The following is an 18,566-nucleotide window of genomic DNA, read 5'->3' on the forward strand; positions in this document are numbered from 1 at the left end:
CACAGTCCTGAGTGGAACACTGTAGAGACTGTGTGGAGTCTTGAGCCGATAGAGGCTCCATCAGAGTCCCAAGCTCCTAGAGGCTGGGCTTGTGCATACAGACAGCTGGTTGGTGTCCCGAGTATCTCCGTTTGCACGGTCCCTTTAGTTACTGTAGGAACTCCTCTGAAGTCATAATTTTCCGTCTCCATATGTGGCCTGTGTACTCCACGCCCCTACCACTCTCGCTGAAGTTTCCTTCTTGCGTCTGATTTTAACTAAGGATGACTTTGAGCACCGATGATGTCCTCAGACTGGCTCCCCTCAGACCTGTCCCTTTCCACCAGCTGTGTCCCCATCCTCCTCTCATCACACCTCAGCCTTCTTTCCAGTTCCTTCCACTCCTCTGCTATTCTCCTAGTCTTGCTCTCACCTCCTCAGCCCTCAGCCTCCCATGCCAGCCCCTCCGTCCCCCATAGTCACTTGAATTTTAAACTACTGCCACAAGGTGTTCTCACAGGACTCAAGAGATCCCCAAAGTCAGGTGTCAGGACAAACAGCATCCCAAGAATACCCTCCATGAGTATCAGTAGAAAAGCAATGGTTTTCTGGGAGCATGACAAACACGATCATATAAAGATGAAAAGTGAGAAGAAGGGAGCCAGCTATCCCACATAAGCCAGTGACTGTCAACTGTTCTGCTTGCCACATGTGGGTAAGATCTTAGAACGACAGCTGCGGGCTTTATCTGCACCTGTGTATTTACACGTGTTAGACATACATGGTTTTCGCCAAGTTAGTTTATGAATCCCCTCAGCGGGGTGCAGTCAAAAACTGCCTTAGCAACAGTAAAACACAAGGGTGAAATTCCCAGCTCCCTATAAGGATAGAAATGAATTCAAAGTTTTTCAGGTTCAAATGAGTTAAATATATTTGTAATAAACAAGGCCAGTTTGGAATTACTGCTTTAGTAAACGTGTTTTCAGCTGTCTGTATTAAGTTTAATGCAAGAATTGTGCTTGGATTTACTAGTCAATAATATCATAACAACGTGTTTGAAATTATTTTGAGGGGATTAAGAGATGGCCCAGTAGTTAAGAGCCATCTTAACCTTTCAGGGGACTCAAGTTCAGTTTCTAGTATCCGCATGCTGTGGTTCACAACCAGCAGTAACTCAGGGAACCCAACATCCTCTTCTGGCTTCTGTGCGTACCTGTGCCAACACGTGCGTACCTATACATATACATACACACATACACACAATCAACAGTAAATAAACCCTCAAAGTTAAATTATGAATTTAACCTACAACAAATATGTAAGTAAATTATGAGTTGCTGGATACCAGATACTGCATAGACATCAAGAACAGCAAGGAAACAATTAAAAATTTATGTATTTGGTATCTTCATGTTTTTTGCTTCCTTTCTCCCTCCCTTCTCTTTCCTAATATTTGTCTGACATACATATACTGTACAGAGTTAACAGGGCAGTAACTTAGGGTGGTAGCGAGGGTTCTTATGTTATAACATTCCTGCTGAAAAGGTTCCAAAATCTCTTTGCAACTTACAACCTTAGAATTGTGATAACTAATTTCTAAATAAAACACATTGCTGCTGACACACCAATTACTGCGTACATGTTTGTGTGGGTTTGGATTATTTTTATACTGTAAAGAGATGCCAGCTATATCTTAGTCTGTTGAGAAATATGAACCCTTGTACTACAAATGTCTACAAAAACTGTGTGATAGTGTTGGAAGAATATTAGGTGACTTGCTCTATAATGTTGGCTAATGGCAGGCATTTCACAATGTATATGTGCTATTTTGTTAAAATAATTATAGAGGGCTACCAGAGAGCTGCAAATATCTCAGTCCATGAAGTACTTGCCATGCAAATATAAGGACCTGAGTTTGCTCTTAAGAAACCAGGTAAAAAGTCAGACATGGTAGAGCCTGCCTATAATGCCAGATCTGGATCCCTGGAGCATGACGGGCAGCCAGCATCGCCTCCTCAGCACGCTCTGGGCCAGTGAGACCCTGTCTCAAAGTAAACGGGGTGGATGGCTCCTGAAGAGTAATGCTTGAGGTTGGCCTCTGGACGTCACATGCATGTACTCACATGAGTATACACCCAAACACATGGACACTCAATAAGAGGATTATCCGTTGTTAAAAGTTATAAGTGATTTGAGGCTGAAGGGATGGCTCCACAGTTAAGAGCATGTGCTACTTTTCGGAGTTCAGTTCCCAGCAGCCCTGTGGGCAGCTCACAACTGCCTCTAACTCCAGCTCCAGGGGGATCTGATGCCTCTGGCTTGTTTGTATACCTGCACTCGTGTGCACATACCCCCCACACACATAATTAAAAATAATGAAAAACTGAACAGTCATAACGAATATATAAATGAAGCTATTAAAATAATAATATAAGCAACTTTGTGTGTTAAAGGTTTTCCTTTAGAGATTTAAAGTATTTTTTCTGAAGTAAAATGACTGGTTTTTTTCAGAATGAACAACAGAAAAATATAGAACAAAAAGCTGAGTGGGTGCAAACAGTTGAAGAAGTTTTGAAAAGAAAACACAAAATAAATCTTACCTGTGAAGTCTTGCCAACATAAGATAGATACATTAATTTAAAGTTTAAGTTTTTATTATTTTGAGTTGTATGTTCTTTTGTTTTTGATTGTCTTCTCTTAATAAAAAAGATTACAAAGAGATGGGGGGGTTGTTATTTGTCTGTTTTGGTTTATTGTTTTGGTTTTTGTTTGTTTGTTTGTTTTAAAGCACAGTCTCACTATGTAGACCAGGCTGACCAATAGATCCTTCTGCCTCTGCCTCCTTAGTGTTGGGATTTAGCATGTACCACCACATAAAGCTGGAAATGTCTTTACTCTTTGAGTAATTCTTTTAAAGGAAGGAAGTTTTTTTTCCTTAAGGATTTTTTAACTTAAGTACATGTGTGTGCCTGCCTTGGTTTATGGGCATCACATGTATGCAGGAGTCCTCAGAGGACCAAAGAGGGTTTTGGACCCCTTGGAACTGGAATTGTAGCCAGTTGTAAGCCACGGTGTGCGTGGTGGGAACCAAACCCAAGTCCTATGCAAAAACATCTGGTGTGTTTAACCGTTGAGCCATCTCTCTAGCCTATCCAGGGTGGCTTGTTTGTTTTTCACATATAACCGTTACCTCCTTTGGAATCTTTGTTAATTTGGTTTCAGTAGACAGACAAAAATTTTGTCACAGTAACCTAAGATCCTATTTAGTTAAACGTTGAAACACATTTTTTTTTGCCTACCCCAAACTGGATCCTAAGATCTCAACCTGAACTTGAGATCTCTTGGGGAGTAAAGTAACCTTCCCAAATGTGTTCTTTTGCCTTATGAAATGAGTGCTTATTATTATAAGACTAATAAATGTGTATTTGGCTTGCTGAATTGAGTACAAGACATTATCAAATCTTCTGAAAATTTCCAGGCTTTCTCTTATCTAGACAATATTCACATGGGGAAGCGAGGCTAATTTCATGACTACTGCCGAAGTTCTACCACAGGCCTAGAGTATTTCTTTTCCACAACATATCCTGGCATCATGCTGTTTATCACAGTTCTGGTCATTATTCGCAAATGTTAGGTGCTACAGAAATAACAGTATTCTCCTGTTACATAGTCTCTGCTCTTTAACTGAAACAGCCCAGGTCTCCTGTCAATCATGCAGACGCGCTCATATGCTTTGATTATTCCTGGAAAACCACTCTTGGTCCCTCTGCCTCCTCTGCCTTCCCCGTGCTCTGTTCCAGGCAGGGACCATGACTGGCACTGGTGTCTGTTCCATCTCTGGGGAAGTCCACTAAATCTGTGGTGTCCTGACTCCATCACCTGAAGAAGCATCTGTCTCCACATCTAGAAACTGCCACCTTCCAGACTCAAAGATTAGATTTATAATCTATCCCAAAGGTTTTTGCCTTTCTTTTAATTTGCATAGAAATCCCCTCACTAAATGCCTGATTTCTTGAACCGTGGAGTCTCAAGAGATGCATTTGATGATCCTCAATCAACATAAGGATGGGATGAGGGATAGACTTAGAGAAAGGTAGCTCATCTTTCTTGGAATAAGAGGAGGGATGAAAAGACTCTCCTTAACCAAATTCCAGTCTGTCTCTTTCTCTATTCAACCTGGTTTTGTCCTAGCCTGCCTGACCCAACTGGACAAACATCCCACTAACTCCACTTAAGAATTCACCTCTGTTATCTTGTCACCTTTACCCAAACCATGTGATCAGTTTGTCAGATCCAGTTTAGCAAGAATCCTCCTTCCTCTGATGTCTCTTCTTAGTCATTTTTCTACTGCCTCTGGTAGTATTCACTCAGTTCAGCTCAAGTCTGAACACCAGCAGAGACATTGGGAATCTACAGCCAGTAAACCAAATGAAGCTGTCTGGGGATGTACACTCGTGTATGTTGACATGTATTCATGTGTTCATACGCATGTGTGTGTTGCTAGTCACTGACATCTTAGTTTTCAATAAAGTGAGAGTTCTAAAGTGCCCACAGCCTGTATAATGTCCTTCTCTGAAAAAATACACTCAAATTTAATTCATATTTCCTTTTAGATATAAATAGAAATTTTAATTTCTCACCCATGAGTGAGAAACTGTAGGTTGCAGGTTGCAGAATCATAGGTTGCAGAACAATCTACATTATTGGGCTTTGCCCTGATGATTGACAATTTGTAGTTAGGGTCAGGACCAGCGAATGATCTATATCGTTATTGCCAATGAAATTTCTTAAAACAAATCAACCAACTGTTAAACAAAAACTGTTCACTTTTCATTTGTAAAAGCATGTGCTTCCAAAATTAAGGGGACAGGAAGTACTTGAGAAAATGCTATGGGAGTACTCCAGAAAACTTTTAAAAATCTAAAGAATACTGCAGAGAGTGGTGAAAGTTATGCACATGCCTCTCATGTCTAACAACAGCATCAGTGATGATAAAGAAATTAGTTTCAGGTGATTCCTCTGAGTCCTAGCAAATACAGAAGATAACTGAATGTGCCAATTGTTTGATGGCACCCACATGTGTTCGTACACTTTAAAAGCAACCAAGTGTGATGGCTCAAGCATATAATCCCAGCACTTAGAGAGGGGACAAGTTCAAGGTCAGCCTGAGTTTCTAAATACTCCTGACAACGCTAGGGACCAATGGCTCCTGCAAAAGCAACAGTGCTCCTATTCACTGTGCAGTTACGGAATAGGAGCTATTACAGAACCACTTTTGTTGTTCTTGTTGGGTTTTTCTTTAATTCCTTTAGTATTTCAAGTTTGGAAAGGAAAATAAAATTTGAAGTCTCTTAATCTGTTGATGTCACTAGGTTAAGATGCGAAGTCTACCTGGTGTTCATGGTACTAAAAGTTCAGTTTTTGAACATATCACTTTAACACATCATTTGAATAAGAGTAGAACTCTGAGCTGGTGGAGGTGGCACACACCTTTGATCCCAGCACTCAGGTGGCAGAGTCAGGTGGATCTCTGAGTTCAAGGCCAGCATGGTCTACTGATCAAGTTCCAGGACAGCTAGGACTACACAGAAACTCTGTCTTGACAAACAAACAAAAAAGGAAACAAAACAAAACAAAAAAGAGTAGCACTCTGTTACATGTTTAGGGAAAAAGCATGTGTGTGTGTGTATATATATATATGTGTATATATATTTGTACATACACATACATATGTATGTATGTAACAATAATCATCAAAGGAAAATAAGCTATTTACATAGGGGGCATTCGAGGGGTTCAAGAAAGGGGTTGGAGGGAGAAAAAGGAGAAGGAAAGTGATGTAATTCTATTTCAGTTTAAAACATTTAAAAAGAAAAAGCACATATAAACAAACACATAGTTTTGTAGTATAAGCCCGTAAGCTGGTAAGACAAGGCATACACTCATAAGACAGCAACCATATGGACAGCAAGACAAAGGAGACCTCTACCCTCTAACCAAGGTTGATGACCTGAATTTGATTCCTAAAACCCACATGGGAGAAAGACAACTGACTTCTAAAACTAGTCACTTGACCTCCACACTCACAGGTGTACACACACACAAGTAAGTGAATAAATTATCACGTAAAACATTAGCTATTTACCTAGTCTCCTGGGTCTCCATGATCCCTCCTTCTGAAACAGTTGTCCGTGAAAACCACAGCCGTTTCCCGTCTCCTTCTGCTTAAGGCTGGTGTGTGTTTCCTTTCAATGCGAGCTCTGAGCGAGGCTCTTCCTGGCTGGAGAAAAGCCAGTTTCTCCCAGCATCTGTTGTCATCTGACGTCAGAAAACATTGTGTTTTGTGCCTGTGTTCTTCGTGCTTCTCTGGTCCAGTAAGGTCAGCCTTTTAAAGCAAACCAATATTAGCTGGCTGGGGTTTCCGGCTTTCCAGAGAGGCAAACTTAACTTCCTATTTGAGTCTCTTCTGTATGGAAGGAGCAGGGTGAAGATGCTGTAGGGGTGCTGGGCAGGGCAGAGCCCACGCTCACCTCAGGAAATAGAAAATACTGGCTTTTGAGAGCACTTCTCTCAGTTTGGGAGCTGCAGGCATCTTGGCTTTACTTCAAGGACCCTTAAAGAAAAAGAAAAAAAAACAAGGTAAAGAAAAGAATAAGGAGAATACAGAAGATGGTCAGGACCTTAGCTTCAGTGACCTCTGCCAACCAGCATGACATTGTCCCCTGTCCCCAGCCTCCCAACAAGACACACACCAAGAAACACACAGGCATTACTAGATATGGAGGCCTCTGAAACCATAAATTTGTCTATTTATCAACCAACTCATGGGTTCAGTTTCGCTGATTTCTTCCTGCTGTCAATCATACTTCTCACACAATATACCTTCTTTGAAGAACAACACTCTCTGAAATCCAAGCCTGCAACTTAACACAGACAACATCTCATGCTTGAAAGGCAAACGTTAATTTCTGGAGATGGTCCAGTGAGCAAAGTTCCTGTTGATCAAGTATGAAGACCTGAGTTCGGATACCCATAACCCATGAGGAAAAGTGTGTACATGTGGGAATCTGCGTGTAGTATACATACAGGCACACCACACGCACAAACCCCAGAAATACTTGCCTTAGAAATAGAAAATGTGCCTGTTGGAAAGGCTTAAAACTACTAATCCTTGAAATAAACTCACCTTTTAAGAAATAAAATGGAGAAATGACAACCTTGGACGATGATAATAAGTCAGGACATAGGAGACCAAATTTTCTATTTATGCAAATATCACAATTATAACATACTTTATAATTTCAAAGTTTTCTTAGACATGACCACCTGTAAGAGCTGTTTGAAGGAAGGTGGGATTGGTAATGTGTTAAGGAAATTTGGAAAATGTGATCTTGTTTGAATACATTCCAGGAAGAAGGTGAAGGGCTGAAACCATAGGAATCATCTCCTGGGCCTTCCATTTGTACAACATAGCATCCTTATTTATCTATATTGGTGATGCTAATGATAGAACCCAGGGCCTCACGCATACTCGGTAGGCACTCTCCCACTAAGCAATGTTCCAACTTTCCAACTTTTTCACTGGATGAAATGTCTGAGTGATAATCACTTAAACTACAGTGAGTCATCATAGATTGTTGGGTGACCAATAAAATCTAGGAAAACTCAAAATACAATGTAATCCCATCTCTGAAAACAGTTTCTCAGTGATTTGCTGTAATTAAATTTTATAGGGTATTTTTATTGGCATTCATCAAAGCCAATCAGTGCAATTAAAATAGAGCAGATGTGGGTCTGCTAGAGTTTGGAGCTGGCTTACTCCCTCTACCACACATGCTGAAGTTTCATCCATGATGTAAAACCCATAGAATGAAGGGACTTAACCCAGCTATGGCCTCAGAGGGGCACTTGGGAGCTGACATGATAAACAGCAAGAGTAGTGTGACCATGACTAAATGCTAGAGCTTGCACCAGAAGAGGAAAAGAATAGAGGAGACTCATGCACTCCTTGTCTCCTGCTACATGCTAGCCTGAGCAGCCTTGAGACTCTGCCAGCAAGAAGCAACAAGACCACACCAAATGCGCCATTTGACCTTCGACCTGATCTGTGAGGTTCGATAGACCTCTTTTCTTCATAATTTACCCAGTCTATGATGTCCTGTTGGTAGCAACAGAAAATAAACTAAAGCACCCTCAGTTCCAATAAACGCATTTTGCATGGAAATACTCCATCTCTGTATACAGGAATGCAGTGTTATGTGCCACAGAGCACCTAAAACTAACTAAAATGAACAAACAAGGCCTGGTACATTCAGACTGGAGACACATGCCTTCTGAAGACAGTCCTCGATTGTGCATTATTCATTAAGAATTTGGAGTAGTACATTTATGGGAAAAGTTTGATGATTTCATTCAGAGGAAAGAATGGTTGAAGACTGGGTTAAGTTTTAATTTCTAGGGCTGAGAAATAAATTCATGGGATTAACCCTAAAGAAAATATGAAGCTGGGAGTCAGAGGTAGGCGGATCTCTGTGAGTTCAAGGTCAGCCTGGTCTACAGAGTGAGTTCCAGGACAGGCTCCAATCAATACAGAGAAACACTGTCTCGACAAAACAAAAAGGAAAGAAAATATGAATGAAGATGGAATGATAATTAGTGAATTAGGGAGCAAGGATGCTTAAAAAAAACAGCACCAGTTAGTTCTAGAAAGACACTACTGACATTGGCAAACTCTGTGAGAACAAGTATGAAGTTAGAAAAATGCTGAGGATGAAAACTGGGCTATTGTACCAGCAGTCCATCAGAGAAGACCAGTTCCCTGGGAACAACAAAGCATTTAGAGGGTCTCTGGCCCTCCCCTACCTCCCTCAGAGGAAAGAGCAGCCACTGGTCTCTGTCATTGGGAAAGAACAAAACATCCAGCCTTCTAGAGCCTTCTCACCACTTGTGAATTCTGCAGTCTCTTTGTGCTTAACTGTCTGCATCTGTAAAACACGGCCACGTGCCATCCATGACCAGTGTCTCCAAAGAATCAAGTGAGCTGTGTCTAAAAGCAGCTAGCAGAGTGGCTTAGTTTGTGAAAATTCTAGATGACGCTGTCTTTGCTCATGAACACTACATTACATGTACCTGTGAAATGGCATGAGATGGCTTCAGTCCACCAATTCATACACTTCCTTCAGGCCAAAGCAATGGGTGCCCTTCGGTGGCTGTGAGGGAACAAGGCTGGACACTTCTCTGGGCCAGCTGCTGAATCAATCATTCATTTGGCTCTGAAACCTGGAGCTTCTGTCCATGACTGACATTAGCATCGTGGCTATGTCGTGACCTCTTTGCCTTCTAAGCAAAAACATTCTATTTTGGCAACCTGAGCTCCACAGCAAGATTTGGCACTGAGAAGCTTCAGCTGGGGACTAGGAAGAAAGACATGCCAGCTTCACTCTCTAACAGATGCTAAAGTGTGTGTGTGTGTGTGTGTGTGTGTGTGTGTGTGTGTGTGTGAATTACACGGCTTGCAATCAACAGCCATGAGTTCGTGTGTAAGGCATGATCCCTAAACAAGGATCCCTTACTCCAAAGCTGTGCTTCAGCGGAGGTGAGCAGCGAGCAGAGTATGGAAAACAAAAGGAATCCAGGTTGCTGCCAAGTGAACTGAAGCAGCAAGGTCAAATCGGAACTCCTAGGAGCTGGGGCACAGGAGCTGTTTACCCAGGAAATGAGAAGAGAGGCTTTCCCCCTGGGATTGGCACAAAACACAGCTAGGACCACCTTAGTGTTTTATGCTATGTGGGGTTTCTGCTAGATGGCAGAGCCTTTTGAATAGACTTGAAACACTTGGGGACAAGTGAAGCAAAGGCTGTGTGAGAAGGACATGGGTGGGACACAGACACTGTCTTCTGCTGAGGCCCTTCATGGTGCTGCAGTACTTCTGGGCTGCCACAGCTTTCTGCAGCTTAACCTATCAGAACACCAGAAACAGTCGTTTAACCCGTTCATAGCAAACAGGCATAGCACTGCGTCTGGCCCTCTCCTGACATCAGGGTACACATTCATCTGTGGATGAGAACTAAAAATTCACACTGCTAAACAAAATCGCAAGCAGTAAATTCCCAGGCATGGCAAACACTCACCCTTGAATATCTTCAACACAGAAACGAGAAGCCAAATGCAGGCCCTCAGCCTCCACCGATTTACCGGGAGTGAGCACCCCATCCCCTCAGGTCAGAGCAAAGCATGAGTCAGCAAAGAACGGAACAGGCTTGAAACAGAATCTTTGCAAGATGGAAGAGTCAGATGAATTCACGCTATGAGTCAATAGACCACAGACTAGCACAGAAGGCACTACCTGTGTCACTAATGGCAGTACTTTGAGCCATATGCTGTATGTAGAAAAGGTCATGGCCACCACAGCCAGCTTCAGTCTCATAGGCCTCTTCATTCAATGCAGAAATAAAATGCATTTACACACCACCACAATGAGAAGCTCAAGGTGAAAGGTACTCAGTGTGTACACATGCACATAGGGATTTCCACGGAACCAATAGAGCTGTGAAAATATCCTACTTCAGGTTAAATGAGGAAAATACCGAAGTTTCCCCTGGTGTTCTGAAGCCCCTTGTGTGACCCAGGCCTTTCTCATTTCCTTTGTTGCCAATTCTCAAAGCTGTCTGGCTCCTCTTAGGCTCTCTGTTTCAAGTTCTGGACCACGGATACAGGAGGCACTTGATAGTGTGAGCAATTTAGCCCCTTTGTATTCAAATTGTACCAATGTGCATAAGCTTTAATTTCCAGGTCATAAGAACAAACACTTGATTTTATATCTTTAATCAAGTTCAAGTTGATCATGTGTCATCATGTCTCAGTCAACCAGTAGAGCTGACTGTGGTAAGCAGAGGTTTGTGGGTCTTGCACTGGCAAAAAAAGAAAAAAAAAAGAAAGAAAAAAATCCATCTACATTCATAGATAAAATTTTACATAAACATAATGTGGAATCATCCATATGTCATATGGATAATATCTCAGTAAAGCTGCTAAGAATAGCATTAAAATAAATATGGTTATAATCTACCAAGTTTGACAGGAGTTGATGAATATTATATACTTTTGGAAGACATAAAGAATTCATTCATCTTTTTAGAAAGATGCTGAAGAAACCTACACTATGTGCCACCATGCCAGAGGTTACCTAACCTCTGAGGTGGGGTTGGTGATCTGGTCTCAAGCTCACTCAAAAGCTAAAAGCCTGGAGCACCACTGTGTTAAATACCAGAATCTCTGTGGTAAGAAGCTGCTTTTTCTGAACAAATCCACTCAGAGCCTTGGACTTTTTCTTTTTTTCTTTTTTCATTTCAGCGTGTCTCTGAGGAATATAATGAATTGAACAAATATGTTCTTCTGGATTACAATTTTCCTAAGCAGTCACTCAGTACAAACGTTTAACAAAAATGCTGATAAATAAAAATAAGTGGGGGTTTTGATGGGAAGCTGACATAGATTCAACAGAATTTACAGGCTAAGCTTCAAGATAAAACAGATTCTTATCTTTAAGGGCAAAGCAGCTACTGTTTAATCCAACAAAAATGTTTGCTTTTTGCTGTATTGTAAGATTTAGAAGGCAAAAGTTATAAACATATGTATACCTCATTAAGCTCTAATTTCAGGTAGTGATTAATGTTTTAGTGTGTGTACATTTTATCTGGCATTTCCTTTGTTTTACTGGGAAACTTTAATGGTTAAGTGTATCATCATGTTAAGCAAGAGGAAATGTTAAACCTACTATGGTATACAAGTGTACACAAATTCCAGGTACGTAGGAGATTCACATGCATTCCCCTTTCTAGTTCTCGGTAGGGATGGAATGAAGATGCTTATGAAACTTAAACCACCTACCAGGTGGCTGACTTACTTTAAGCTTTTATCATTTCAGAAAAAGTGAAAGACTATGTAGACTGCAGAACCCCTTTTTACTGGCTCAGGTGGCAGACATACAGCACAAATGGATGCAGAATTTTTAAAACAAATGTCTGTTTGGATACTATGTTGCTGTAAGAGAACCAAAGATAGGCCCACCAAAAACTAGCAATCACTGTAATTTCTCAGACTTCCTGTCACCCCAAATCCTAAGTGCATCAGGAAGAGCACCACACCAAGAGGTAGAACTTTGGGTTTGGGGTCTGAGAACTCAGCAATCTTCAGCAAGAAAAGCTACGCTGAGTCCATCTCTCCCTTTTCAAAGAAGAACATGTTGGGCTTCTATTCCCTTGATCTTGTATTTTGCAACCTATAGTATGGGAGTATTGAATCATTTCTGATTTTGATCCCACAAGTGAAAAGTATTTTATTTGATTAACTATTTCTGAGACAATGAGGATGGTCCAAAGAGAGATTCCCAGATCATATACTTAGGACTTTCACAATAGTTAAGGAAACTCTCCCTCAAACCTCTTATCTTAGCGATGAGAATAAATAGTTTTCGGATTGACACAAAGAGAAACCAAGAGACCCAATGCCACACTTTCTGGTCCCCAATTCTGAGCTTCTTCCAGTTTCTGTGTGTTCCATCTCTCAGGCAAGGGTACAACATCTCCCTCCTAGACACTGAAATCCAGCACATGCTAGGCATAGAATTTAAAGCCAAATAGCAAAGAGAAAGGAGAAAGACAAAGAAGAAATTAAAAATAGTCACAGCATTGGCAATACCTTTAAAGATTGAATGGCCTCCTGGGCTGTCCAAGATCACAATAGCAGCGGGATTTACTCTCCCTTCCAAGTTGGCACATTTGACCACATTTAACTGTTCTGACTTGGGTTCCTCCACAATATATGCTCACTGCTAGTGCCACCATAGTGTATGCAAGAGGAATCAGACTTCCTCTCCCCTCCCCCAGAGAAGAGATGTGTGACCATGAGGAAATTTCAGCATTGCTTTCATAGATCAAAGATACAAAAACAGTTTGGTAGAGCAGTGGATAGCATTTAGCCCAAAGCAAGAGCTGGTTAAGATGCACTCAGCCAAAAGTCTACTTCTAAATTCAGTTTTTGAGAGAGAACTAAAATACGAAGCTATTTGACTTGTTTCATAGGTAAGTGGATAGACATATGTATGTGTGGGTATATTGTGGATGTATGGAAGGTGAATGAGACAAATACTAACTAGCTACACTCTTCCTACTCCAAGCTAGCTGTCTTCACAATGTTTGATGTTTCAATAACACCACCGTCATGTGAACAATGGCCATCAGTGTCTTGGACAGAGGAGAAACTGAGACACAGAGTGTAAGTGACCTTTGGGGGTCTATGGCATGAAGATCCAGTGTCTTGAGAATCATGGGGGGGCGACTTGGGCAGCCACAAATCAGGAGAGTTAGAGAAAGGATAAAGAGGAAAAGGAACAGCTTAGGATGGAGCTAAGTGGCAAGACAAAGGAAAGAAAGCTGGTTAGTCATCGGGGAAACTCAGGAGACATGAGAACACTCAGGCCTCCCTAATACATATTTGGCTACCAGTGGGTGGTTTAAAATTTGTCATGACAGATAAGACTGCGTGTGATTTACCTGGGTTGGTGCAGAAATAGAGTTTTCATAGGTTTATGACAGCCTGTGCTTGGAAAACCCTTGGAATCAACTCCCACCCTGTCTTTGGCTAAAATGGAAGAGACTTTCTGCCATTTTCAGAGACTCAGGGAGGAAGAGTAAAACCAAAATTATCAGCATATTAGGCTTGAAGGCAACACTCTTTCTTCCCTGAGATACTCACCTTGTCTCAAGAAAAACACAGGCAAGCAAAGAGGACAGCAGAGCGGGAGAGAATTTTGCTAAAATTACAGAACTCTTTCTAAGAATTTAATTATTTACTAGAACGAAATAAAATAAGAAAAACGTTTTTCACCAAAAAGCTTTCAAGTATCATTACATAAGGTAACTGGTTAAAAACATGCTATTAAAATTAGGGCGACTACAGATTAAGCAATAAACTATTCTGAGACTACCACTGTATGAGTCCCAAGAGTTCAGGTCCCCACTCATTACAGCATGGGCCCATTGTGACCACCCTCTGCAATCTGGAGTGCAAATTAAAAAGACAAACCCTGCAGTCAGAGCCCCTCTGTAACTAAGGCCACGGAGCGGGCGCCACCCCACCCGAGGGTGCAATGGCAACAATTTCTCACCGGTGCACTGTGTCCCCCACACGCCAGGGCTGCTCTGTCCTCCCCGGGGCAGATGCTGAGGACAGTGGTCCAGGGCCTGGGGCCAGCAGCAGCTGCAGGGGCGACTGTGCCGCCCGCCCGGCTCCAGCAGGACTCAGCGCTCAATGCAGCTGCTCCTAGACCAGACACACCCCGAAGGGCCCTCAGAGACTCGGGGTGGCTGTCATCAATCCGGTTGCTGGGTCTTTGTGTGTTTTTTGTACTACCAGCAGGTCCCAGCGTGACCGCCACTGCATCCAGCGCAGGAGAGTGCTGCAGTCACAGCTCCCCCTACCTAGCTGCCTTTTTTTTTTTAAAGCGATAGAACCATATCAGTCTCAGAAAATGCCATAATGCCACAGACTCAGTCCTGTGGGTCACTGAGGTAAAAAATCACGGTGGAAGCTTTGTTTTCTTTGTTTTGCAAAGATTAATTTTAAGGAAGTCACGTGGCTTAAAACGAAGATACTCCTATAGCAGTTGGGGGCCTTGGACCTCTCACAAGGGCTTCCTTAGCCTGGTGAAGAGTTCTTAACAGACAATGCCCAGTCTGAAGATTCTATAATATGCTTAAAATAAAACCAAAATGCTGCCGTGGTGATACTAATCTGTAGTCCCACCCAGCACTTAGAAGGTAGAGGCAGGAGATTCAAGAGTTCAAGGATAGCTAGTTCCAAAATGGATGGATGAATGGATGGATAGGTGGGTGGGTGGGTGGATGGATGGATGAGTGGGTGGATGGATGGATTGATGGATGGGTGGATGGGTGGGTAGGTGGGTGGATGGATAGGTGGGTGGGTGGATGGATGGATGGATGGATGGGTGGGTGGATGGGTGGGTAGGTGGGTGGATGGATAGGTGGGTGGGTGGATGGATGGATGGATGGGTGGGTGGGTGGGTGGATGGATGGATGGATGGATAGATGGATGGATGGATAGGTGGGTGAGTGAATGGATGGATGGATGGATAGGTGGGTGGGTGAATGGATGGATGGATGAGTGGGTGGATGGATGGATTGATGGATGGGTGGATGGGTGGGTAGGTGGGTGGATGGATGGATGGATGGGTAGATGGATGTATGGGTGGGTGGATGGGTGGATAGATGGGTGGGTGGGTGGGTGGATGGATGGATGGGTGGGTGGGTGGATGGATGGATGGATGAGTGGGTGGGTGGATGGATGGATGGATGGATGATGGATGGGTGATGGGTGGGTGGGTGGATGGATGGATGGATGAGTGGGTGGGTGGATGGATGGATGGATGATGGATGGATGGATAGGTGGGTGGGTGGATGGATGGATGGATGGATGGATGGGTGGGTGGATGGATGGATGGATAGATAGGTGGGCTGGTGAGTGGATGCATGCATGCATGCATGACAGGTAACAGCTAGATGATAGCACTAGCAGCACATTGGCTGATAAAACAACAGGTTGTGTGTCACATCTCATGGTGCCTTTGTTCACTGTTGCATGCAGACATGAGGGTCCAAATAACAATTTTTTAAAGCATTCACTCAATATGTGCTGCTTACTGTAAAATGCCCTGCAATTGTAAACTGGTATCAATGTTAATTGCTCCTGTCAGTTTAGTGGTGGAGACACAGCCATAAATGCCTGCTTCCCACAAACCAGGACTGGAATCCCAACTGCCCCTGGCTTTGTGAGCAGATCTGCTCCACTGCCCTTGGGTGCACTGTGTTCTAGTTATAGTATCAGGTCGAAGAGCCTGCTGCGTCCTATGAATGGAGAGTGTGGACCAGCCACAGCTTCAGGAGATTGGAAGCTCCTGTTTACTGTGCCCTTGGGGAAATTACCTAATTCAGCTCAGCCAGTTCCAGACTGTGCAGGCTCAAATGATGCCTCTGGGGAGAGGCACTGACTTCAGAAAGGATGCTTGTCTTGCTGTAGTCTGGCCCTTCCCAGAGGGCCACTGGAGACATCAAATCTAACAGAATTTATCCCAAGCCATAGACTCATAGAATCCTATGAGTATCCATGGAGATTGTTTTCTTAAAGCAGCCAAAATCAAATATGCTCAAGGTCCTTAACTATAAAGGGGCAGTAGAGAGCTGGGTTTGAAATGGCACAGTGGGAATGAGAGATGCTCTCTCAGCCTGGACTCTTGGGGGAGGGCCTAGGCTCTGCCCTGGATGAAAGACAGGCTATGGACACCCCCATGGAAGGCCTCACCCTCCCTGGGGAAAGGTGTGGGGATTGGGGGAGAGGGTGTGGGGGATTAGTGGGAGGGCATGGGAAGAGAGGAGGGAGAGGGAGAGGGGCTTGGGATTGACATGTGAAGCAACTTTGTTTCTAATTTAAATTTAAAAATAAAAAAATCAATTCCTAAAAAAAAATAAATGGGTCAAAATGTGGCAGTTGATGAAGGAGGTGAGGAGTGCAGAAGCTGACACACCATTCTATTCTGAGCATGTTACAATTTTTCCATGATAAAAGCCCTTTTAAAAATCCCCCCCAAAAAGAAATGGCACAGTGGGTAAGGCCACTTTTATACAAACATGAGGACCTGAGTTCAAATGCCCAGTACCCACAAAAAGTGTTCTGGGGCTACGTAACTGTAAGCCCATAACTCCAGGAAGTTGAGACAGGTTGAGTTTCCAATCGCCTGAGCTCTCTGGAGGGAGCTTGACAGATCAGTGAGAAACCCTGTTTCACGAAGATAAGACAGGGGTCTTCCACTGACTTTGGAGTATACTCCTGCGTGTATACTCACGGGGGGGGGTGATAAAAATAAATACATATAGTATAAATTTACACGGAACCTATGTACCTCCCTGGAGTCCTTGTAGGAACATGTTTACACAGTTGGTGTACTGCCTACTCAGCGGTTAACAGCAAGGGCAAAAGTCTGCACATTTGGAAACATTTACAGCTTTTATAAACTCTATTTTCACATATGCAGCTTTTATAAACTATTTTCACACATGCAGCTTTTATAAACTCTATTCTCACATATTCAGCTTTTATAAACTCTATTTTCACATATGCAGCTTTTATAAACTATATTCTCACATACGCAGCTTTTATAAACTATATTTTCACTCCACAGTTGGTTTGGACATCCAGATGGGTGCAGACGTGAGAGACGGTGGTGTCTCAAATGAACCCACCTGGGATTCTCGTCAGAGTGATGTGAGGACTGGGCACAGTGTGGCTCATAGCAGTGTGCTCTTGTGGGGTGCGGTCTGTCTCCTTTCAGCTCCTGGGTCCTAATGGTACAGTTCAGATCTAGTTAACTGTGAAGCCAGTGAGTCGGAAGCCATGTAAGATTCTTTGCCGCCTGGCTCCCCCAGCAAGGAGGTCCTGAGGAAGATCATTTGTTTCGTTCCATGTGGGAATGCTGAGATCCCTGAACTGCCACCAGGAACTGCACCAGTGACCTCAACAGTGACAACTATAGGATCAGAGGGGTCCCTGGGCCAGTGACATGTCTCGGCAGCTGGGAGGGGAAGGGAAGGCTGGAGAGAGAAAGGAAAGATGAGAGAAGGGCTGCTGTATTGCTTTGGCAGATGACTTGTGAGAGACACAGGTGGTGATCTTCCCACCCACCCCACCCCTGTTTTGAAAATGGATTATTCTGTGTGGGGACACCAGACCTTGAGCAGAAATCCACTTCCCCTTCGGCCTGGGAGCAGGCAACTGTGAGATAATGTTTACTGAAAACAATTCAGTGCTATAAAGCTCTTGATAGGGCTCAGATAAGGGCTTGCTCACTGAAATACCTTGACTTTGACACCCCCTACGGCTAGATGCTTCTTCCTGTCCCCCCCTGCTGTGTCTCCCCCCCCCCCCCCCATTCTGGGGCCGGAGATTAAACCACCAGCCAGGAGGGTGAGAAGTCTGGAAAGAATTGTATGTAGATGGATGACAGAAGTCCTTAAAAAGGGAAGCTCTTTTTTCCTGGAGAGACTTCTCTCTCCTAAGCGGACTTGGAATCTCCTCCTAAAGCTGACTTGGGAAGCATAAAGTTTTTCTTAAAGCAACCGACCGGTCTCTGTGTCATCTATCCCGACAACCTCGCTACATTCTCGGATGCAGGCCGCACAGCAGGTGCGACAATTGGAGGATCCCACCGAGATTGTGAAAGCGAGGTAAGTGAGCGGGTTCGTCTCTTTTTCTGGCCAGGGACAGATTGGGGAAAAAAGAAAAGAAACCATGGGGAATAGTCCTGGGAAGCTTGAGTTACAGTATCAAGTTAAAAAGTTACTTGAAGGACATGGGACTACAGTAAAGTCTAAAACCTTAGAAGGCTTTTTAAAATGGATTGAACGTGCAAGTCCATGGTTCATTACTGGGGGAGGCTTAAATGTCCCAGATTGGAAGGATGTTCACTATGATCTTTAGAGTCGGGTGTTGGTGGCATATGCCTTTAATCCCAACAC

General features: G+C 43.2%; 1 protein-coding gene across 3 annotated transcripts in view; it reads right to left on the reverse strand.

The window, feature by feature from the left end:
* Positions 1–14,420, reverse strand: part of Sacs (sacsin molecular chaperone) — an 85,702-nt gene extending 71,282 nt beyond the window's left edge. For 2 of the 3 annotated variants that reach the window (XM_040740524.1, XM_040740522.1), the window contains exons 1-2: positions 14,147–14,415; positions 6,125–6,592 (exon numbers count right to left, since the gene is read on the reverse strand). In XM_040740524.1, coding sequence (XP_040596458.1) covers positions 6,125–6,144 — 20 coding nt within the window. In that variant the 5' untranslated portion in view covers positions 6,145–6,592; positions 14,147–14,415. Of the gene's footprint in view, positions 1–6,124; positions 6,593–14,146 lie in introns of all 3 variants that reach the window. The other variant, XM_040740528.1, reaches the window with a different exon arrangement.
* Between the last annotated feature and the right edge of the window lie 4,146 nt (positions 14,421–18,566).

The sequence above is a fragment of the Mesocricetus auratus genome, unplaced genomic scaffold (assembly GCF_017639785.1).
Source record: "Mesocricetus auratus isolate SY011 unplaced genomic scaffold, BCM_Maur_2.0 Super-Scaffold_100707, whole genome shotgun sequence".
Lineage (NCBI taxonomy): Eukaryota > Metazoa > Chordata > Mammalia > Rodentia > Cricetidae > Mesocricetus > Mesocricetus auratus.